The following is a 23,995-nucleotide window of genomic DNA, read 5'->3' as shown; positions in this document are numbered from 1 at the left end:
TGAGAAATCAATTTTAAATAAAATATGTATCAACTCGACGGTAAAACTCGATATCTTTCAATCAGAGTGTGAATTAAAATGTGTTTTAAAATCGAGTAGTGCAGATTTTGTATGCAGTTTTTGTTTTGTATTTTGCCGCGAACGAAGTCAGTTTCTATAAATCTGGTCAATAAATAACTGATATGCGATTTTTGAAATTTTTTACGATTTTCGTGAGATCAATCAAATTTATTAATTTCATTGACCGGTCGCAGATAAATTTCCAATGATAGCACCTAATATTTAAAACCTATAACATAAAATTTTGATTTTGAGTTTTAGCAGCAAATATGAGACATTTGAAATATGCCTAAAAAACGCAGATTTTAAACTTTCACATTACAAACGATCGTACGAATATAAAACTGTTTAAAATTAAGTTAAAGAAATATATTACAGACATGCCTCTTACAGTAATCAATGGTTTAATTAACATTAAGAAATAAAATAAATGTGTGGATATTAGACTAATTATTATTGTAAGTGTTTTTTTTTTTGTTCACTTGTTGCTGTTATTTTTCTGTAAACACATCGTAGGGATGACGCATCATTCTAGATTTTGTAATTGAAGTATTTTTTTTTGTAATTTATGAAAAAGCAATGTAATTCTTTTTTGAGTTTTTGTTCTTTTATTATTATGCAATAAATATTGTAATTGTGAAAAGGTAGTGTATGTTCAGAATATTTCTATATTATAACGACTTCATTTGATTTGACCACTGCACAAGCATTCAGTAATATGAGTTCGACTCGAGCGGTCGAGCAATGCAGAGGTGTTTTGGAAGGAGCAACTGGCCTGGTAGTCAACAGAGCTTATTAGCTCTCCGTGGGTAAGACACCGTAGGTGGCACCAGCAGATTGTTTTTGACAAAGCGAAGAGCGGATGTGAGGTTGTTTTTAATTAAACCATCGGGGTGCTGTTTTTATAGGCTCCTCGCGGAACTTCCCGTTTGCGAAGATATTCGGGTTAACCACAGTGTGTCGACAGGGATGACACTGTAAGGCTTTGACATTTGACAAAGTCGGACAGAGACGGCCCCTGCTCCTGTGGTTAGAGAAACTGCAAGTGGATCCCTCCCTGTGAACACAGGGAGTGAACAATCGCGTAGGTCAATGGGACGACACCCACCAAACCGTTCTGGCAGCGGCCAGTCGGTGGAAAAAAAAACAGAGTCGTCTGAGAAGAGTTTTTGAAAATTCGTTTAAACGTTTACGTTCACTGCCTTCCGGCATAATGAGTGATAATCCCCTTCCCCCTTAATAGTGATGTCACGCAGATCACATCACGAGAAGATGAAGAAGACTATAATGTCAGTATTTTGTCCACCCCATCCGTCGCTAGCTCAATAGATCAACATAATAAATTTTTAAAGAATATTATAAACCCAACCGTGGAAGATTCCCCAGCATATATCGCGGACGACGAATGTTCATTCACTCTAAAGACCGAGGAAGAAAAAAGCGAAGAAGACACAGATGACGGAGAGATGACATCCACCTAGATGAGAGCCACCGAAAGCGAAGCGACGCCCCCAACTAAAGCCACGACCCCAGCAGCTATGGAAGACATCTCCACCGGAGTAGTGGAGACAAACGTGTCAAAAAGCCAAAAAAACTAAGTAGGTCAGTCAATTAACTGACCGAGCAGATTAAAATGCTCAAGGAAGGCCGTATCCTAGAGGAAAAGACCAACAAGCAAATTCAGGACCTTCTAGCTCAGATGACTGAGCTAAGAAAGGAAAACAAGGAGAAGGACAAAGAAATCCAAAAACTAGTCGACGACATAATGTCGTTGACAGCGACGAAAAAAGCGGAAGAACCAGAAGTAATGGGCATATACCTATGAAAAGCAAGCGTAGACCCTGCACACATGCAAGAACTATCCGCATCTCCCCCCGCAAAACCATCCGGAAGCAAGGGCAAGCCCCTAGAGCTGAAGGACAAAAAGAAAACAAACAACGAACCTGCAGTTTGGACTAAAGTCCAAAGTAAAACAGAGAAAAAATCAGAAGGCACCACTACTGATAAATCTAATAACAGTAGTACAACAACAAAAATGAGCGTCGCCGAAAAACAGACGCAGATCGTGAACAAGCGTAAGGACAAAAAACTTACAAAGGCTGAGAAAGAGACTCAGAAAAGAAGCGAGTAAAGAAAAGCCCAAAATAACTTGGAAAAACCCAAGTTGATAAAGAAAACGTCGAAAAAAAAAAACTGTCTTGCCGCAAACAAGCGAAGTGAATACAAAAAAACCAAAGCCGCCTGCAATAATACTAAAAACAGTAGCAGAGCATCAACAAATCCTACACAGAGCAGCCAGTAAAGGTATTATATCGGTCAACAAGTTTGCAAGATCTGGTAGATCGATAGTAATCAATACCAAGATCAAAGAAGATTACATAGGTATGGTAAAAATCTTGGAAGAACACATCCCCAAGATAGAATTCATCGCTTACCCTATCGACAGCGAAAAACTAAAAAGAAACATAATAAAAGGGCTTTTAGCAACTATCGGCATGGATTCAATTCTTGATAAATTGAACGAGACACAAGTAAATGCAACAAGACTGATTAATATGATCTCTAAAAAATCAGATAAAAAGGTCCTGTCTCACTTCATCGTCACCCTCAAAGAGGAAGACATAACAAAAATAAAAAGCATATCTGATTTAGGTTATAAGCGTATCTACGTTGAAGATGAAATAAAAATGAATAAAGATACCTTGCAGTGTTACAACTGCCAAGGATATTACCACAGCTATAAGGCTTGTCATTGCGGCTCCAGGTGTGTGAAATGCGGGGAAAACCACATCAGCAACGACTGCGGCAAAAGCAGAGAAATGGACCCCAAGTGCGCTAACTGCGGAAAAGCGTACACAGCCAACTACCGTGGATGCTCCAGGGCCCCAAAAAGGGAGACTTCCGCCCCCGCAAAACCGACAGAAAGACCAATAAACAGCGCCCCAATTAACAAAAGAGTCAGCTATGCCCAAACAGCAAAGAAAACCCCAGAAACCACCACAGAAGCCCTCGTCCCCTCGCAATCGGTATCGTTTCAAGACGCGGCCACCCTTATCGCAAATTTCTATACGGAATATAATAACAAGATGATGGAAATGATGTCCATGATGGACAAAGCCACCAAAATGATGACCGCATTCGAAGAGGCCGTCCGCAAATGCTAGCACACCAATCGGAAGATCTACGTATGGAATTCCGGCGGAATATTTAAAAAGATCAACCTTCTGGACGAGATAATAAATAGATTAGAGCTCGATATCGTAGCACTTCAAGAAACTAAACTAGTGGAAAGAAAGAAGATAAAATTTCCAGGCTATGATATCTATAGAATGAATAATAAAGCCATTTATGGAGGAACTGCCATCTTGTTTAAAAAAGGAATCGAACACCAGAATATCCCAACACCAGCATATCCCAACGCCAGATGGACTAATCACAATGGAAGTCACGATCATCCGGCTGAAGACCAACAACGACTCATTAAAAATTGTGTCTGCATATGTCAGACCAAATGATCCGATATTTAACGAAGACTTGAGCCTAATCCTGAACTCAGAAAAGTCAACTATAATCATAGGCGACCTGAATACGAGATCTCCCATTTGGCTTGACAGGGAGACCAATAGAAATGGAAGACTACTCTGCGGCCATCTCGAAAACAGACCCAACACCTACGTTATCTGACCCACAGATCCGACATGTTTCCACGGACTACTCCCTACGCACCTCCATATTGCAATCCTCTACAACGTGGGTCAACAATACGAGAATCACTCTCTAAACGAAGGCGATTCGACGCATAATTTAATCGTCCTGACCCTGGGCGTAATAGAAACTAACTATTTGCGGCCCCACAACAAAAAGAATACAAGTAGGCCAAACTTTAAAAGAATTGTGAGCGAGAACATCGGCATTGTCCCAACAATTAATAACATCGCAGAACTAGACAGCGTGATAAAACTAGCGCAAACAATAATAAATGCCATCGATGCCAGCTCCAAAACGGAAACAATCACCAGATAGAAAGGAAGATTTAGGGATATTAGCATAGAGCTTCAAAACCTAATCAAGGGGAAGAACAGAAAAAGAAGAAGAGCATACCGCACAAGAACAAGAAAAGATAAAAGGATTGCAAACGAGCTACAGAGGGAAGTGAAAAGACAACTACAAAATCACAGAAATGAATGCTGTGACACCTATATCCAAGAGCTAAACCCAAATAAATCTGCATTCTGGAAATAATCAAAAATTCTCCGAAAAGATAAAAAACCTATTCCCCCCTTACATGGTGAAAAGGGTATTATCCATACGGAAGAAGCTGAAGTTATGAAGGACGAATTAGATAGGGCTTGTAGGAACAACGAACACCCTAACGGAGATCTTGACTTCACCGAAGAGGTAGAAAGAACAGCTAGAAGAATTAAAAGAAGAAAGGACAGAATAGGTATAATGCATACTTCCCCTGAAGAAATTAAACAACTAATAAAGTTAACAAATACCAAAAAAAGCCCCTGGACCAGACATCACAAACAGAGCGCTGAAAAATCGACATACAAAAGCTATTGTTTACATCACGAACATAATCAACAATATGCTTAAATTAAGATATTTTCCAGACAGATGGAAAGAAGCATATGTAATTATGATTGCCAAGCCAGAGAAAAATGGCACATTTCCTTAAAATTATAGACCCATCAGCTTACTGTCATTAATCAGTAAAATAGCGGAAAGAGTCATACTGAAAAGACTAAATGAAGAGTCTTAGGCCTTAAACACCATTGCAGAAGCTCAATTCGAGTTCAGAAGTGAACACTCCTGTGAACTACAGGTATTACGACTAACAAAATTTATAACAAAAGGATTTAACGAAAAAATGTATACAGCAAATTCCTGGACGTTAATAAGGCACTTGACAGAGTCTGGCACCAAGGACTCTTATATAAAATGAGTGATTTGGGGTATAGCGAGGGGATGACATGCCTCCTTGCGTCATATTTAGCCAACATTAGGTACAGAGTTCCGATAGAGGCAACCCTGTCCGAAGTTGGGACCCTGGAGGCGGGTGTGCCTTAGGGAGCGGTGCTGTCGCCTTACCTGTACACCATCTATACGGCCGACACGCCAACAGAACCAGGATCTCTGTTAAGTTTTTATGCTGAAGCTACGGCAATAGCTGTAAGCTGTGGAGACCCGAATCATGCAACTAATCATCTGCAGAGAGCACTGAACAGATTTCAAAGATGGTATATAAAATGGAAAATTGCCTTAAATCCCGACAAAACACAAGCTGTTATGTTTAGTCATAGAAGAAGTCTACCAAATCCAGAAACTACCATCAGAAACACCCTAGTAGAGTGGAGGAACCAAGCAAAATACCTCGGGGTGACACTCGACAAGAAACTCACTTTTACAGAGCACATCAACCAAACGATGTACAAAGCCAAAGCGTTAAAAAGTCAGCTCTCTACGCTTATAGGCAGAAGAAGCAAACTACGATTTAAAACTAAAATCAGGGTTGTAAATAGCATAATCCTGCCATTCCTAACGTATGCCTCCGCTGCGTGGGGACACACCTGTAAAACAAACAGGAAGAAAATACAGACCACTCAAAATCAAATAATCAGAGATGCTCTTAAGGTACCGAAATATGTCCCACTGAGATATTTGTACAAAGAATCCGGACAAAAAAGAATCCTACACACGCTGGATGAGCGAGCATACAAAATATTCAACGGACTAAGAAACCATCCCAGTAGAAGGTTAAAAGAGCTGACTAAGTACAACGAAAATATCAGGCGGTACACAGAAGACCAAAACAGCAAATAGCAGGATATAGGGAAAACCAAGATGAATAATAAAGGATGAGATGGTCGCGTAGTAGTCCCAAAAACGAATGTAAAATTAGACAGAAACCAACCAAAAAAAATTTTCTCTTTTAGATTTAAGTACAATATACACGGGATGTGTGATGGTCGTATACACCTGGGAATGCACACTCCACCTCACGCACACTTTAAGTTAGGATAGTTTTAATTTAGCTTTAAAAAAAACACAAAAACAAAAAAAAAAGTCATTAGCTCAGGCTGGCGGCTCTCTGTTCGGTACACACGCTTTTTATTTTTTTTTTTAGGGGCTCGAAGTCCCGAATTCATTGTAGAGTAACGTCTATAGAGTCAGTGAAGTAAATAGGGAGAAAAGCCGATATGTGTGCTAGCCCTACAGTTAGGTGGCCTAACCACAGTCAATAAAAACAGAGGGTGTCCCATTACCCAGGGCACCCAAAGTAAGTTTCAGATCATAAGCCTCCTCACGTAAGTCACACGATGAGGAGATGTGGAGGACAACCTGGGGGTCAGATAGGTACCACTTCAATAGCGAAGTGTGACCGGTTTGATCTTCGGACATGTGGATCCCAATTTACAATGGTATACACATGTTCCTAGGGGTAGGGATGATCACTGCGCACGCGCGCGCGTGTGTGTGTGTGTGTGCGTGTGTGTGTGTGTGTGTGTGTGTGTGTGTGTGTGTGTGTGTGTACACAAGCATTCTGCTTCAAGTGGTATTGTATTTATTTAAAGGAAATTATAACTATATAAACTCTGTATTTTGTAAAATAGTTTGTCCGCTAATAAATAAATTAATATATTATATTATTATGTGACGCTATAAGAGCATATATGTATGTACAAAAGGCATTTTATAGAAAATTGTTGCGGTGTGCCGCTCATGATCCCTTGTTGGAAATTTTCAGTAGTCTCTCTTCATCTTTTAATTTAAAACCTGTAATTGGAGCAAGTTCCATGGTTTTCAAATGACAGTTTTTGCTGTTTCTTTTTCTTCTTTGCTTTGTTTGTCTTTTTCTGATCCGTTTTTACTCCACAAGAAACTAGAAAATGAATATTCACTTTTAGTAGGGTCTCGCATACTGCAAGAAGTTAAGTTAAACCGGATTGTCTCATGATATGTGGTGTCTACATATTGGACATTTGATTTAAGATAGTATCGACTAAGCAAAACCTTATTGTTAAATGAAAATTTTGCGCTGTCTCAAGTCTTCGGTCCATGATTTTCTATTATTGGGATGTTAGGTAGTTAGGTATTTAACACGAAGCATGGAAAATAGCTTAACATTTCGCAACATAGCACAAAAATTTGAAATGAGTTTGAAAGCAGACAAAAGAATGATTCATATTTAGATTCAGAAATTGTTATATTGCTTTAAAATATAGTAATTACTTAAAGTAATAGCTCTCCTAATAAAACAAACATTTATTCCCCCACGACCATTGGTGATCTGAGTGGCAGGCCAGAATATAAAACAACATTTTTTTTATTCTAAGTAGCCATAAAATTAATAATAGTTAATAAGTTATAAAAGAGTATTAAGTGCTAATTATTTTAATAAATTTAATACATAGGAAAAGGTCACTTATTAATTGACAAATATATAATATTACAATTCAAAAAATTAGATTAAATTTTACATGTTTGCATATCATGAAGCTAATAGTTATATTCCAATACAAGGTTATATCTATCATTCTATATATTTCTTGCATATCCAACTAGTTCCCACCGCCCAAACCTCTCATAAGTTTCAACAATTCTTCTCTTTCCAATCTACTTGTTCCGAACCATCTCATTCATCGTCCGATGAAATACAGAATATCTTCCACCGTTCTTTTATTATACATAGCACACATTTTCCTGTCCCTACCTTACCTACCCTACCTTAGCCCTACCTAGTCTATCATGAAGATATAATACATCACATTGAATCTGAAATATCCACCTTATATCTTTTAAATACACTTAATCACCCATATAACTTATGTGAACACCGAGTACAATTAAATCTCTATAATAATTGCAAAAATTAGAGTCAGTTGCTTTCTCCAATGCTCTTTTCCTTATTTTAGCATTAATTGCTTCTATAGTAGGATCGTTTTAGCCTGTCGCATAAGTAATAAAAGTGTCTGTTCAGATTTGCCTCAGGTAGTCAGAGGTTCTCAAATTAAAAATGTACGGTTTTCTTAATTTGATAATACGACATTAGGGATTTTTTTAATAAAATAACTTTGTATTATGTTTTATAATAATTGAATGTCATAATGTAAATTGATAAACATTGAGTATGAAATATACAGGATCATTCACGCAACATATTGGTTAAAAGTTTTTAAAGTTCTGGTCGTCACTGGTTTCTGCAAACTTGTAATAATGGGTTATGCAAAGCATTCTTCATTTTTTAAATATTTGCATTCTTCTAGGACTTCCGGTTGTACCGAAAGTCGCCATTAAGTTTCTTATTTTAAATAGAAACTGTGCTTTTTGTTATTTTTTTTAGAATCTACGTAAAATTCTGGATCGATTTTTATTGGGATACCATTCTCGAAAAAATAGGCGTTTTTGAGATATTTAAAGTTTTTGAAAAATTTTTCATATTACACATGCAATTTCAAAAATTAATATTGTAGTTATTATTTATGCTGAAAAAGCAAAAATTCTTTTTCAGCGTATACTAAACTCTATTTTTATTTAAGCATAAAAAAATTTGCCAATGTTAATACTGGGTGTTCAAAATTTTGTATTATATTTTTATTTTTATATATTTTATAAATATATCTATAAAAATATATGTCCTCCTGCGGTACAACCAGCCCCGGCTTTCCTCCGCCCCCTGGTCTTTAGAGCCAGGTCTCGACTATTTCACGGTCTCCCCCGTCACGCAATGGGAGATTTCCGTGTATCTACATTTAAGTGGTAGGTTAGCCCATTTGGCTTTATCACTACCGGCCAAAGCAATTGTTCGGCGATCTAATGATGGTTGTGTGTGCCTATACTTGCTTTCCCTTTTCTGCACCAAGTGCAGTCGAGAGCGAGCAAGCATCGAAACCTTTCATCCGTCGTCTAATACCCAGTCATTCGTCCAGTCATGTCCTTAATCTACCTTACTTGCTAATCTAATTTTTTTGGTGCTTGCATTCAAGAGCGTCGTGCGGCGTGCCTCCGGCTCTCTCCTGCATGCGGTTTTTGTTTTATTTTTTTTTTGGTGGTTGGTACCCTTTTGTGTTAATTTTTCTATCTACTTCTTAATCTATGGACGGGTATCATCACTATCTGACTCGCTATCCGATTCATCTGAATCTTCGTTATTACGAATAATTAAAGGTCTTACTTCATCAATAACTTGTTTTATTTCATATGACTCTAAAATTTTTTTTTCAGTGTGCTCAATACATTTCCGCCATTGTTCCTCATTGACTTGGTTTAGTGCATCTTGCCAGAGTTGTAAAACGCTGGCTTCGTCGGTGGTCTTTCATGCATGTTTATCATAGTAGTTTTTAGTGATGCCCCACACCAATTCAATTGGATTGTACTGGCAGTGATATGGTGGTAGTCTTAGAACCTCACGACCATATTCTAGAGCCATTTGGTCAACTACAATTTTTTTCTCAGTAATGTGTTCTTTGCACTTATTTAATAATTCAGCTTTTAAAACTAGATGTTCGTATTCTATATTTTTCTCCGACAGCCACTTTCTTAAATCTTCTTTTTTCTAGCTGCTTGTGGGAAACTTTTCCTCCTCTCTGGTGTGATACGAAGCATTGTCTAAGACTAATAATGACGGATTTTCCAGATTTTTTAATAATTTTTTTTCAAACCAATGTTCAAAAATATCGGCGTCCATATTTCCGTGGTAATCATCAGTTTTTTTTGTCGAAGAAAATATAAGATTAGCATTGGGTATAAAACCTTCCGTATTTCCTGCATGCAATATAATATATCTTTTGCCATTACTCGCACTAGTACTCGAATAGCATTTGGTAAAATCATCTTGCCAGGATGATTTGGTATTATTTCCTTTCGCAAAAATCCATGTTTCGTCAAGAAACACAAATTGTCTGGCAAATTCGGAATTCTTGTTTTTTAAATAGTTTCTTATAAATTTCCACCTTTTTCCAACAACATTGGACAGCTCGCACAACACTTTACGATTATTGGTTTTTTTGTACCTAAAACCCATAGCTTTTAATACTTTTGATAAACTGGTCAAACCCATATCACAAAGTTCTCTGTCCTTTATTTTTTGAATAAGTGTATTTCTTGTAACATGTTCTTTTGCTTTGTACATGTCATAAATGATATTTCTGATTGAGATTTTAATACCTTGTGGCAAGTTGAGGTTTTTCGGATGCAAACGAATCATTTTATTTTCCTTACTTAATTATTGCTCCTCACTCATTTTGCGAACTCTTTGCAATGTCAGTTCTGAAATTCCACAAGCTGCACTTGTCCTTTTTTGAACTGCCAGTACTGATGTAATTGGTCCCATGTTGATTTTTTCTAAAGTAAAATAATTTTCCACTTTCAACACAATTCGACGCTCAGTCGGAGATAAAAACTTATATTTAGGTGTTCTATCGTTTTCTTGTACGTTATCCATTGTCACTATTGAAAACCGGCGATCTTCTTCTTCTTCAAGTGCCGTCTCCATCAATGGAGGTTAGCGGTTATGGTGGCAAACGTTTGTCTATCTTCAGCTGTTCTTAAGAGTTCCTCAAATCCAAGTCCTGTCCAGTTTCTGATATTACGTAACCAGGACAATTTTTTTCTTCCAATTCCTCGCTTTCCTTCTATTTTGCCTTTTATTATCAACTGAGGGATGTAGTATTTCTCGTTGCGCAACAAATGTCCTAAATAACTGGTTTTTCTTCTTTTGACTGTTCTCAATAGTTCTTTTTCTAAATTGAGTCTCGCTAATACTTCTTCATTTGTTTTTCGTGCTGTCCAAGGAATTTTTAAAATTCTACGGTACACCCACATTTCAAATGCCTCGATTCTATTCAGGCTCTTTATTTTTAAAGTCCATGTTTCGACTCCGTAGAGAAGAACAGACCAGATAAAACATTTTACAAGTTTTAATCTCAATTTAATATTTATATGTGTATCGCAGAATAGAACGCGCATCTTAAAGAAACTATCCCTAGCTTGAGCAATTCTCGCTTTAATTTCTTGTTCTGGGTCCAGCTTGCAATTAATCCAACAGCCAAGGTATTTGTATTGGTTTACCTGTTCTAAAATATTCCCATTTATTTTTATAGGTAAGGGGATATTCTGTTTTCTTTGGATCACCATTACTTTTGTTTTTTTTTTCGTTGATCTTCATTCCAAACTCTCGACAAGCATCCTTAGGGTGGTCTATAACCCTCTGTAAGTTTGTGTCTGTATCAGCCAGTAGGACAGTGTCATCTGCATATCTTATGCTAGATATTGGTTCTCCATTAATTTTTATTCCTGTGGAAAGGTTTTCCAAGGCTTGCTTGAATAGTAGTTCCGAGTAAAGTTTGAACAGCATAGGGGACAGTATGCATCCTTGCCTTACTCCTTTATTTATACTAATATTTCTAGATGTATGATCGTCGATCCTAATCTTGGCACTCTGCCTCCAATATAAGTTCTTAATTAGTCGGAGATCTTTGCTATCCAAGTTGATGCTCTGCAAGGAATTTAACATTTTATTATGGTTTACGCGATCAAATGCCTTTTCAAAGTCTACAAAACATAGAAAGACATCCTTTTGTTGGTCGTAACACTTCTGCAGCAGTACTTGTAATGAAAACAAGGCCTCTCTGGTCCCCATTCCGGCTCTGAATCCAAATTGATCGTATCCAACTTCTTTTTCACACCTTTTGTATACCCTATTGTGAAGTATTTTTAATAGAATTTTAAGCATTTGGCTCATAAGACTTATTAATCTAAAATCTGCGCATCGCCTGGAGTTAGCTTGTTTTGGAATGGGAATAAAAATAGATTCTAACCATTCCTCTGGTATTTCCCCAGTATCGTAGATTGTATTAAACAAAATTACTAACAAATCAATGTTATTACTTTCGATCAATTTAAGTATTTCAGGATAAACTTCATCAGGTCCAGGGCTTTTATTGGTCTTTAATTGTTTAATGGCATATTCCACTTCGACTTTTAGAATTGGTGGGCTTTCAGTGACATTATTTATTGTAATGTCTATTCTTTCATCTCGGAACAGCTGTTGTATAAATTTTTCCCATTCTTCTATTTTATCTTTGGTGTTATGAATTAACTCTCCGTTGTTATTTACCAGTGGGCAATGTTGTTTTTTGTGGATGAATGAAAATTCTTTCACCTTCTTGTACATATTAAAGTAATCATGTCTATGTTCTAATTCTTCTATTTCTTTACATTTTTCTTCGAGCCATTTCTCTTTTGATTCTTTTATTTTCCTTCTTATTTCTGTATTTAATCGTTTGTAATCGCTTGTGTTCTTATTTTTGTATTTCCTCCTTTCGTCTATCATCTTTAGAATAGCTGGTGTCATCCAGTCTTTTTTTGCCATTAATCGTGTATTTGGAATTTCTTCCCTTGCAGAATTGACGAAGATGGATTTTATTTGTTGCCAAGTTGTATTTATATTTTGGATATTTATTTGGGTTCGGTCTATTTCTGAGAGTTTTTCATTTAGTTTTACAGTGGTTTTATCTTTAATCTGTACATCTTTTAGTAGTTCCATATTAGGTTTGTTCTTCGGCTTTGCATTTTTTATTACTTTAATTCTTGTGCGAATATTTACTACTACAGGGTTGTGGTCGGAATTTGCATCAGCACTAGGATATGTTTTTGTACTTGTAATGGAGTTACGAAATCGTTGGTTGATTAAAACATAATCTATTTGATTTCTTATTATTCTTTCTTTTGTGTGTAGCGGGGAAGTCCAGGTGTATAACCTGCGTTGAGGTAACTTAAACCAAGTGTTTGTTGCTATCATATTGTGTTGCTGGCAAAACTCTAGAATACTAATAGCGAGATTTTTCGGAGCTCTCTGATTTTTGCAAATACAACAACTATAATTATCAGTTATGCGACCGCAAGGAATGGATGCACTCCTCGAGACAATTTTTTTTTAAATAAAATTATAAAAGTTTTTTCAATAAATTATCATCACAAAGCATTCAATTTGCGTTTTTTCACGATTTATAAAAAAATTGTTTTGGTAGCACTGATTTATCCTCAAGTACTACAGCCGACCAGTAGGAGGTTCGGTACCAAAAAGCAGGTAGAAAAGGGAAAGCATAACAGAGTGGCTGCAACTAGAGTCATAAATTATTTTTCGGGCGTTAATCCGAAATACGACAGGGTAAAACGACTTCACTATATCACCTGTTCCAGCGTGTCTACTTAAAAATTTCTATCCACCCACTCCGCACTTTCCCCCAATGTTTTTCAATCTCTTCTCCAATCACAACTGCTCATATCATTTCCTGCAGAAGAAATTTTGGCAATCGTTCTTCCTCATACTCTAGTACCCTCTTGATATATTTTTTATATAATTTTATCGTAAATAGATACGCATGCTCTATGTTAGTTTTTAAATCCAACACGTAGTTTGGACAGTACCTAGGAATATTCAATATATTTTTATAAAAACCCTTTTACCTCCTCAACTTCCTTACATTACGCAAGTCCCCAAACTTGATCTTCATAGGTCAAAAAAGATCGGAATACTCCTTGATATATGCTCACCTTAGATGATAGTGGAAGAATCTTCTTAGCTAAAACCTGTCGCCAAGCCATATTTATAGCTGCTCTGGCTGCTCGTCGTTTTTAGTTAAAGTGGTTCCTAAGAGATAGTCGCGGTGGTAATTTCACTCCCAAATAGCAATAAATATTAACGACTTACACAATTTCTTTATTTATTTGTCACTTTTCTTTAAAAACTTAACCCCCTTGTCTAAACACCATAATTTTTGACTTGTCCATATTGATTTTTAAATTCCATTTATCGTATCGAACGCTTTATTGAAGTTTACAAACGAAGCATAAGTTTTCTTATAACCTCTTGCTCTTCGTATTATATTAGTAATTGTCAAATTAAACAGTTAATCTACAATAGAATATCCGTCCCTATAACCTGTCTGGTAATGTAGTAAAATACCTGACTCTGTCCACTTTTTTACTCTGCCCAGTAACAAAGACGAAAAGAGCTTGGCTACTGCGTTCAGGTTACTTATCCCCTGTAATTCATTACATCATCTGTTAAAACTTTCTTGTGCAAAGTAAAAACTATCGCGTCCCGGAGAGAGTCCGTAACTGATGCTCGATAAAACTCGGCCGGTATCCTATCGGTGCCAGGTGCTTTATTACTCTTTAGACTTGTGAGCGCTACATCTAATTTCGTCATGTCAACACTTCCATGCATACTTTCATCAATATAAGGTTCCGCATAACTTAGTTGGTCTGATTTTAGCGCTGGATTTAGAAGACCCAAAAAATGCAGACAAAATGTATCTAAAGGCATTAATGTATATATCGATCTGTTTTTAATTTTAAAAACCCATACCAAAGACCAAAACTTCTTAGAGTCACGTGCCCTACTTAGATCCTCTGCCACTCTGATGTAATACTCTCTCTTTTTTGCTTTCACAAGTCTGTTTATACTCTCTCCTTCCCTGCAGATTTATATCCCTTACATAATATTCATCAGTTTTGCTAAATATTTTAAGAAAACAAAGTACGTGGTGTTCGTGTGTATTAAGGTATAAAAAATGCTTATTAAAAGCTTAAAATTTTTATTTTAAAGAAGATCTTCGGAATTGAATCATTCCATCATCAGTTTACTAAAAGAGAGAGTAAAAATACCAATATTAAAAAACAAGTAAGTTAAAATTTAAATATATAGAAATAACACGTTGGTTTTTTACTACTTACATAAAAAGTTGTTAAAAACATTGTATGGCCACATAAAAACATTGGAAGGACATCAGTATTAAAAAACAATCCTCATGGTATTTATAAAGGTAAATGCAATAGACTGTTAACTTGTTGATTAATAATAACTGAAAATGGGGGCATCTTACATGACCCCCTGTAGCTGGTGAGGTTTTATCGACTTACATTACCTCTGATCTGTGCTGGAGTCTAGGGCTAACTGATAGAAAGATGGTATGAAAAATCAGTTAGTACCCGTCAATGTCAAGTGGAATGATGTAGTAGGAGCAAAAGTCATTGTGCTTAAGTTTGTGAATAGGCCGTATTTTAGTAAAGAATTGTGTTTTGTGTGTAGTAGGATCAATAGCAATTTTTGGTATTTTAAAAAAGATGGGAGAATGTAAAACAATGAGTGACTGTGATGTAAAATAAATTTGGTATACCAGGGTAAGGCAAAATTTAAGTTAGGTAATTGAAATTAATAAATCATTTTAAAGGCGATAAAAAGAATGTTATTACCTAATTGTTTCCTTGTATGAAGTAAGTATAGATAAAAGATGATTTGAAATTTATGGAAGATGAATCGAGGAAAAAGAAATAAAAGAAAAAAAAAGAAAAAGAAATAGGAGATGAATGTAAAAATGTAAGCTGGGGATACTGAAACTGATTGTGATAAGAGATTGATAGATGTAAAGTGAGTATTTATAAGAAAACCTGTGTGATTAGTTAAGATGGTAGTTATTGGAGAGGATGGGAAATTCGTTATTGAAAAAGGGGGATGTTAGTGTATTAATGGTGACAAGAATAGAGTTAAGTATGGCGGATTATGTAGGGTGATATTAAGCTATGGAAAAATAGAAAGAAATCTAGAAGTAAGTAAAACTGGATGTGTAGTTAAAAGAAAGAAAGTTAGATCAGGAGAATAATTGTCGATGTAGTGGGACGAAGTCTCTGTTGATGCAGTTGATAAATTTTATGCTTGTAACGGTAATGCGAGTTACACAAATTAGGCAGATAAATGATTACTACTGTTTTTTTTATTATTGTTTTATAATTTAAAATACAAAAAAATTCCGTTTGTTGTGATAATATTTTGTGTATGAGAAATTCACTTATCGCTATTAAATAAAAACCAATAAATTTTAAATATCAAGCTCTCTTTCCACCATTTATTAAACAATCTTAAAAACATTTTAAATTTAAAAAACACTATATTTAACCTACTTTTGCTTTTAAAAGAGTTTAATTTACTAAGTAAAGTGTAAGTAACTGTTACCGTTCCGCTAATAACCTTAGGTTCATTAGGTCAAAGCGGGTTTGTTGTAAATAAAAAAAGCTCTTTTTTCTGTTTACTTTATTATTATTATTTTTTTGTTTTAGGGCAAAGATTTGCGATGCTCGCAATGAAAAGTACATTGTCGAAAGTAATAAGGAATTTTGAATTGTTCCCATCTACTCCCAAACATGAACTGCAGTTAGTTCCAGATACAATTCTTAAATCAAAGAACGGTATATGCATTTCTATTAAACAAAGAAATTAGTGTACCAAAAATACTTGACAAAAATATGTTTTTTTAACCTTTTTTAATTAAGTAATCTACAATGTATCTATAAAGTTTTTAATAAATTCATTTAAAGTTTATGTATTGTTTTTTTAGAAAAGTGGTGTCACTTCCCACTTAATTACACAATTAATCTTAAAACCCAGTAGTTGGTTGGAGTGGACGTGAAACATGTATATTATAAATTTAATAAAAGGCAGCCTGCGTTGGTTTTAAGGTGAACTGAGTAGCTCTCCACCCGATGCAACCAGTGTCAAGCCAGGAAAAATAAGAGGGATAGAGGAGTAATACCTTTCTAAAAATTCAAGGTTTATCTGGCCCATATAATAGCATCCTGTATTCTGCCTAAGATAGAGTTAAAAAATGATCAACGGCGACTGACCTACAGGAAAAAATCCTCGATACAAAACAGTAGAAGAAATTAATAAAGAAGATCAAAAATTAAACATCGACATAGTTGTAACAAAAACCAATAAAAAATCAACAGAACTTCTAGGCATAGTACTTTATTAAACCGACAAGCAAAGAAATACTTCAATAATATGTAATATATTTTATTAACTAAAGTAAAATATACTTTAACTTCCATAAAAAAAATATTTTACACTTTGATACTGACAGGTGTCACAACAAAAAAATGGTTCATTTTAGAAACTTTGGCGGAACTGAGATATAAAATATAAGAATTAAAATACACAATTTTATGTTTTGTTTATTTTGTTTATTTTATTTCCAAACATTCAAAGTGTAAATGGAGCTTGCATTTTTGACAAACAAAAACAGTATAAAATATATGTTAAATATGGATTGGTAAATTGAAAAAACGAAGTACCCAAAAAAAGATATAACATTTAAAAATACAGACCTATATACATTACAATGAACTGATGACCAGATTACACCAGCACAGAAGAAATACTACTTGAAATATATGGCAAGGAAATTACGATAGGAAGACCAAAAGACACGACTAATAATAAATTTAAACGAATCAAAATATCTCAGTATATGTAAAGATATAACAGGGACCTAATTTTAGGCGAGAACAGAAGCCACAGAAAAAAAAATCGGTTGCCTGTAAAGTCGGTTTTACGGGCGAAGATTTTACGTGACAACGTCTTTTTCTCGGTAGAATATTTATTGATATGAATATTATTAAATTGCACAATAGGAACAAGGAATTGAATGAAAATAAGAATTGCACAAATTTTAACTATAGAAATATATTTTGTTTACTAAAACATTGTACATGTAAACTTAAACTTAACTAATTTCTATTTGAGTGATTTTGTTGAGGATAGGACGATGATAGGAGAAATATAAAATGAAAGGAAGTGTTTCTGCTGTAATGTGTCTTGAACGCCAAGAACGCTCGAGAAAGGCAGAGACACAAGCACGGAAGCACGCACCGATTCAACGCGCCTAATTCTCTAGTGCTGCGCGCGCAGCGGACCGATCATGTTTGAGTGGGAGAGAGACGCAAGGCATTCGCCGGTCCGGCGGGCCTCTCTCTCGTTCGGTGACTCACTGTAACAGACGTGAGCGGGCGTTACACTTTTTCATGAATGACTCCGAGCCACAACCTAATTTAAGACGTTGTCACGTCAAAAAAAATGTGAAAGCTATAGTGATCTTGGAGCGTCTAATTTCTATTCCTAGTTTTCCATTGCATACCTAATACTGCTTTCATCTTATTGAAAGCGCTTCTAGATATCTTAATGTGTTAGTTTATTTCAAGGCTGCGGTTCCACGGTTAATTTAGATCACATCTAAATAATTGTATCTAGTACTTTCTCTAAAGCTTTTTCTTTAACGTAGATTGTTACGTCTTCAGTCCAGTTCTTACTGACAATAACGATTTTTTTTTGTGTTCAGAACCATTTCATACCTCTCGCAACACTGTGTAGCACGATTAAACAAAATTTGCAGCCCTTTTCTGCTGTCTGCAAGTAGTATTGTATCATCTACATGTTTGAAATTCGCCAGTGGTTTGATAATTAATATGGCTTCATTGATGTCTTCTAGTTTCTGTTTAAAATGATGATATATAGACATGTAATCCGATTAAATGAGTCGCAAAAGCAGCATGTAATTTGAAATCTATATATAAAATTTTATTCTGTATATGAACTTGTGTATAATGTTTATTAAAAATTATTACTGAAGTGGCTAGTAGAAGTTCAAAAAATATTTATGATTATCAAAATAATTTAAAATGGGACAATTGCATTTCACTAATATTAGATAATTTTATTTCAGGTCAATTTATTTGAACCACTGTCACCGAAAAATCACATTAAAACTTATCACATTGTTCGGAATCTGTTAAGCGTAGGGTTACAATATTTGTTATGAAAAATATTTAGTTTTAGCTTTATAAATATGTTATTCAATTTTTGGTATGATTATCTTTTATTAGTACAGTGATATAAACAAAAATTGTGTAACAAACTTATACAGAAGTAAAAAATAAATATTTGTATATTGGTATAAAAACATTTAATTAAAACTTGTTAAAAGTGTCGTCCAAAATTTATAGATACCTACATAACCTTTTCGATCTAGTTCAGATCATTCTCAGTGCCTTCTTTTGGTACTTATAGCTCACACTCAAATTGCAGTGGAGACATCAATATATGGGTTATATAAAATGTAACATGCTTCCTTGTCAGTTAAAATGACACAGACCAACTGAGTTGGTCTGTGTCGTTTTAATTGAGAGGAACCACGTGTTCAAGTCGAGCAAAGAAGCATGTTGCTCTTTAAGTATTAACATTTACAACCATTGTCATCGACCTAGGGTGGCATTATAATTTAAATTTAAATATGTAAACCATGTCTCCACTGCAATTTTAGTGTTAGCAACAAGTACCAAAAGAAGGCACTGAGGATGATCTGAGCTTGATCGAAAACGTTATGTATTTATAAGTTTTGGACACTTTTAACAAGTTTTAATTAAATGTTTTTATACCAATATACAAATTTTGAACTTTTTACTTTCGTATAAGCTTTGGTAAGACTGGTATACAGCCCACTACTGGGATTTTACCATTAATTTTTAAAAATTGTGTGTTTTGAAAAAGATTTTATTCTATTTTTAAATTATTTATTTATTTATTTTATAAGTGTGTGATATCACAAAAAGGTTTTTCTTTCAATATCTTCTTCTTCTTTATGTCCCATGACCCTTTTAGAACGTTGGTTACCATCATAGCTATCTTAATTTTATTTACTGCCGCCCTTAACAGCATACTTGTATCAATACCATACCAATCTCACAAGTTCTTTAACCGTGAAGTTTTTTTTGTCCTGGACTGCATTTGTTTGCTACTTTCTCTTGCATAATATATTGTAGCAATCTATATTTGGGACTTATTACATATCCTAACTACTCCAGCTTTCTCGTTTTGATACTTTATAATATAATCTCAGTGGTCCTGCTAGACGTTTTAGTATTTTGGAGTTTCAAATCTTTTTCATCCAAGAAACTTTTAAAATTATATCGCTCAAGGCGATTTAGATCATTTCTCAGGCCAAGATTAGAATAGACCCTGGCTGATTGCGGTATATTTAGTTTTACCGGGTATTAAAAGGTGAATTTGAATTTTTGTATTTTGTCATTATATTATTGAGAAAGATCAACATTATCCAGGATTTTATATATTCTTATTATATCTATAAATCATTATGGCTGCTTTGAGTCAAACGCTTTTTTATAGCCAATTAAAGCAGTAAGGAAGTTTCTTTTTTTTTATAAATTTCTGGTTACAAAAAAATGACTGAATCTATGATACATTGTTTTTTGTAGAGAACGCTATCCGTAGCTTATCCTTCTCAATAAGGCTCTATGATATTAATCAGAACACAGTATTGGTAAACACGGTAGGGTGCACAGGATGTAACCAATGTATAAAATGTTGGAAGACAAGTAATTGGGAGATAGTTAGATCTTGGGCCTGGAACTGTAGTGTTGGGCCAATAGTTATAGCTCGCCCTGTATATGCACATATATATTTATTATAAAAACGCAAGAAGTAGGTGTAGTTTAATTTAAACAACTAGTAATCATAACATAACTATTACTTTGGTTTAAATTTCAATTTTTTTTACTGAGCTGCTTTATCACAAATAATTATTATTATTGGTTATAACTGAGGTCTGAAAAATAAAAAATATTTACTGTTACTAACATATTTTAAACGGAGACAATTGGTGGTTCCTAAAGATTAGATAATTAAGGTCAATGTATTTGAACTACTTTTATACCTAAAATGTCATTAAAAGTTATCATATTCCCCAAACTCTCAAAGGCGATACAATTTTGTTACAGATATTATTGTGACTCTCACACAAAAAAATTACAATAAACCTGCTTTATGTACTGAAGAAGTAACTTGTAACGTTTTTATTATTAATCAAACGCCAGGTATGTATTGATTTCTTCTTTAGTTTTTTTATAAGCTGCTTCGGAATGAAAGTTATATCTGCTGTTACTCGCCTTGGTGTTGAACGTTTATTTAGTATCGAAAACGAAACAGATCGAATATCTTCAAGACGCCATTTTTCTGACAAAAAGCAACACATTAATTTTTATTTCATGCGGAATATCTTTTTACCAGCACGTTAACATATTACTTCATATTTATATACCTTCCCATCCTTTATCAATGTAAACAATATAATTATTTAAATAGACCCAAAGTACTATGACTCCTAATAGAAAATGCAATTTTATAAGGAATTCGAACGTGACTGTCCTTTACGAAAGTTTATATTATGCTGCTATCTTGCGAGAATAGATTATTCCAAATTATCATTCTTCATTTGAAAACTTAACAAATGAATGCACAGTTTAAACAACAATTAGAAGTATTAGAAAAACAAACAAGTTATAACCTTAAGAATTAAAAAACCTTTACAACTTTTTAAAATATATGTATATAATAATAACGTTTATTCGACATAAATATAACAATGTACATAAAATAATCAATTATAAAATTTTAATGAGACCAATTACTACTTAAATGGGAATAAGCCACAATTAAAGGTTAAAGTAAGTTTACTGACGTTTCAATTTCCACTTCGGAAATCGTTCTCAAAATACAAACAATGTTTGTATTTTCGTTCTCAAATCGTTCTCAAAATACAAACAATGTTTGTATTTTGAGAACGATTTTGAAACGACAATAAACTTACTTTAACCTTTAATTGTGGCTTATTTCCATTTAAATAGTAATTAATTTAAAAATGCCACAAGAACATAGCTTCAGAATACTTTTTAGATGTTCAAAATGGCGGCTAGTAGTTTAACAGGTAACTCGATGTTTAACAGTCGTCATAACGACGGAATTAAATAAGTTGAAAAATAACGAACTTGTAGACATTTTAGTTAATTTTAAGTTATCAGTGAGAGTGACCAACATTCCACTCAGTGAGAGTGACCAAGAAGATAATTTTCATGACACGAGTGAAAATTTATCTTGTGATTGTAGAAGACTTGGAAAAGATTATGACGCTATTAAAAAAGAACTAGAAATCGTAAGTAGACTTTCTTATCAACTTGCAAAAAGAACTCAAGAACAAGAAGATTTAATATTATTGTTAAAACTACAAAATAATAAATCAATTTTGCAACATGTACCGCCATCTACCAGTAAAATATCAGATCCTATTAAAACATCAACAACTAATACAAATTTATATGGGAGTCAATCTGCACAATCATTACACATGTAATGCTATAGGTAAGACAGAGCAGAAAGAGAAACAGAATTAGGTATGTAGGTATATGGTGCATCGTTTGCTGTATATAAACAACATTTGACCTGTAATAGGAGTATAGTAAACGAAGGATTGAATGCATTTTGATGAAAATGTATATTTTTATTTTCATATAAGTATGAAAAGAGGTTGAATGCAAAATAGTTTTTTTACACATACTCTGTAGTAAAATTCATTGTTTATTTTGTTATTAATATAAAAATACAATACAATACACTGCAACATAATTCAATATAATAATATAATACAATTTTTTTTTTATTTAAAATTAACGTGTCTCGACATCTTATGATCATTGACACGGCTACAGTTTACTACATTATACATATTTTATATAGGTACAAGAATTTGATATGGACATTTTTTTTGTAGAAAAGTTAAAACAATAAAGCTGATAAATATGCACTGTTTATATTAGCTTGTTTCTTTTAAAAATCTAAGAACACTGTCAAAACGGTTTGGAACACTGAGAATGTCTTTTAGATTTCCTTTTAGGCTGTGCTTGTTTCTGGAAGAATCATACTAGCAGCAGTCCACTATCACGTGTTTGATGGAAAGGAGGGTATTACAGTAGTGGCATACTGGAGGGTTTTCTGATGCCATAAGGTATCCATGTGTGGGACGTGTATGCCCTATTCGTAGTCGGTGAATAACTGATTTTTCTTTTCTGTTTTTGTTAGTTCTGTTTAGTTTTTGTTTTACTCCACAGCTCCTCCCATGAGCTGAGGTAAGCTGAGGATTTTTTGGTTTATCAATATTTTAAGATCCGTATGGATTTGGACCTCTTTGAAGGCTATGTCAGAAGAACATGCTGCTTTAGCGGCTTGGTCTGCTTTTTCGTTTCCCAATATACCAACATGAGATGTCCAGATCATTATGACTTTTATGTTAGCAGAATATAGTTGGTTACAGATGGTATGGATTTCCTGGACTAGTGGTTTTTTCGAGAAAATGCATCTTATGGAAAGAATCGAGGAAAGAGAATCGGTACAACTACAAATAGCGATTTTTATGCTTTCATTTGAAGTAGAATGGATGGAAGTCTTTAATGCTTGGAGTATTCCATATAATTCTGCGGTATATATACTACAAAAAGTCATAAGAAAGATATTTGGACCTATTAACGAAAACGGAATATGGAGATCCAGGTATAACCATGAACTCTACCAACTGTCCAAAGAGACACTGATCTCAGAATTCGTTAAATTTCAGAGACTTAGCTGGGTTGGTCATGTAGTAAGAATGGAGACAGAAAGATTGCCAAAAAGAGCCCCAGATAGTAAAATAAAGGCGCAAGACCAAAAGGAAGACCACGGAAAAGATGGGAGGATGAAGTGGCAGCGGATGCGCAAAATTTGCTAGACGTGAGAACCTGGAGAAGATCGGGACGGGACCGACAAGGTTGGAGGCATAGTTTGGAGGAGGCCAAGGCCCAATTTGGGCTGTAGCGCCATTGGAGAGAGATAGATACTACAACTTTTAGGCAATCGCACAGAGCTTATTGTCGTCGTCAGTGTGGACACAGCGGAGCCACAACAGTCATTCTTGGACGCATCGGTGTATAAAGTTTCATCAAATTGTGTTAGGTTGAGGATGTTTTGGAAGAATTTTCTAAGGATTGAGTTTGGGGTTTCTGTTTTGTCGAATCTGCATAAATCAGTATTCAATATTGGAAAATTGTGCATCCATGGAGCTGTTTTGGGGGTATAAATAGAAGTAGTAGTGGAAAGGTTGACGGAATCTAATAAAGGAGATAATATTTGTGGTAATGTGAGAGACTGATTGGATGCGTTTGCTAGGGGAGGTTCTATGAGATTGATTAGATTTATTACCGGGTTACTTGG

At 34.6% G+C, this 23,995-nt stretch overlaps 2 protein-coding genes across 3 annotated transcripts in view; both read left to right on the top strand.

Moving 5' to 3' along the window:
• Positions 1-16,439, top strand: part of LOC140452312 (cytochrome P450 4V2-like) — a 167,834-nt gene extending 151,395 nt beyond the window's left edge. Inside the window, exon 8 of the mRNA XM_072546495.1 lies at positions 16,186-16,439. Coding sequence (XP_072402596.1) covers positions 16,186-16,346 — 161 coding nt within the window. The 3' untranslated portion in view covers positions 16,347-16,439. The remainder of the gene's footprint in view (positions 1-16,185) is intronic.
• Positions 16,440-20,639: 4,200 nt separating this feature from the next.
• LOC140452303 (cytochrome P450 4d2-like) overlaps positions 20,640-23,995 on the top strand; it is a 102,386-nt gene continuing 99,030 nt past the window's right edge. Inside the window, exon 1 of one of the 2 annotated variants that reach the window (XM_072546473.1) lies at positions 20,640-20,793. The gene's annotated coding sequence lies outside the window, so the exon portion shown is untranslated. The remainder of the gene's footprint in view (positions 20,794-23,995) is intronic. The other variant, XM_072546481.1, reaches the window with a different exon arrangement.

This window comes from Diabrotica undecimpunctata, chromosome 1, assembly GCF_040954645.1.
Source record: "Diabrotica undecimpunctata isolate CICGRU chromosome 1, icDiaUnde3, whole genome shotgun sequence".
Lineage (NCBI taxonomy): Eukaryota > Metazoa > Arthropoda > Insecta > Coleoptera > Chrysomelidae > Diabrotica > Diabrotica undecimpunctata.
This window is presented reverse-complemented; position numbering and strand designations above follow the sequence as displayed.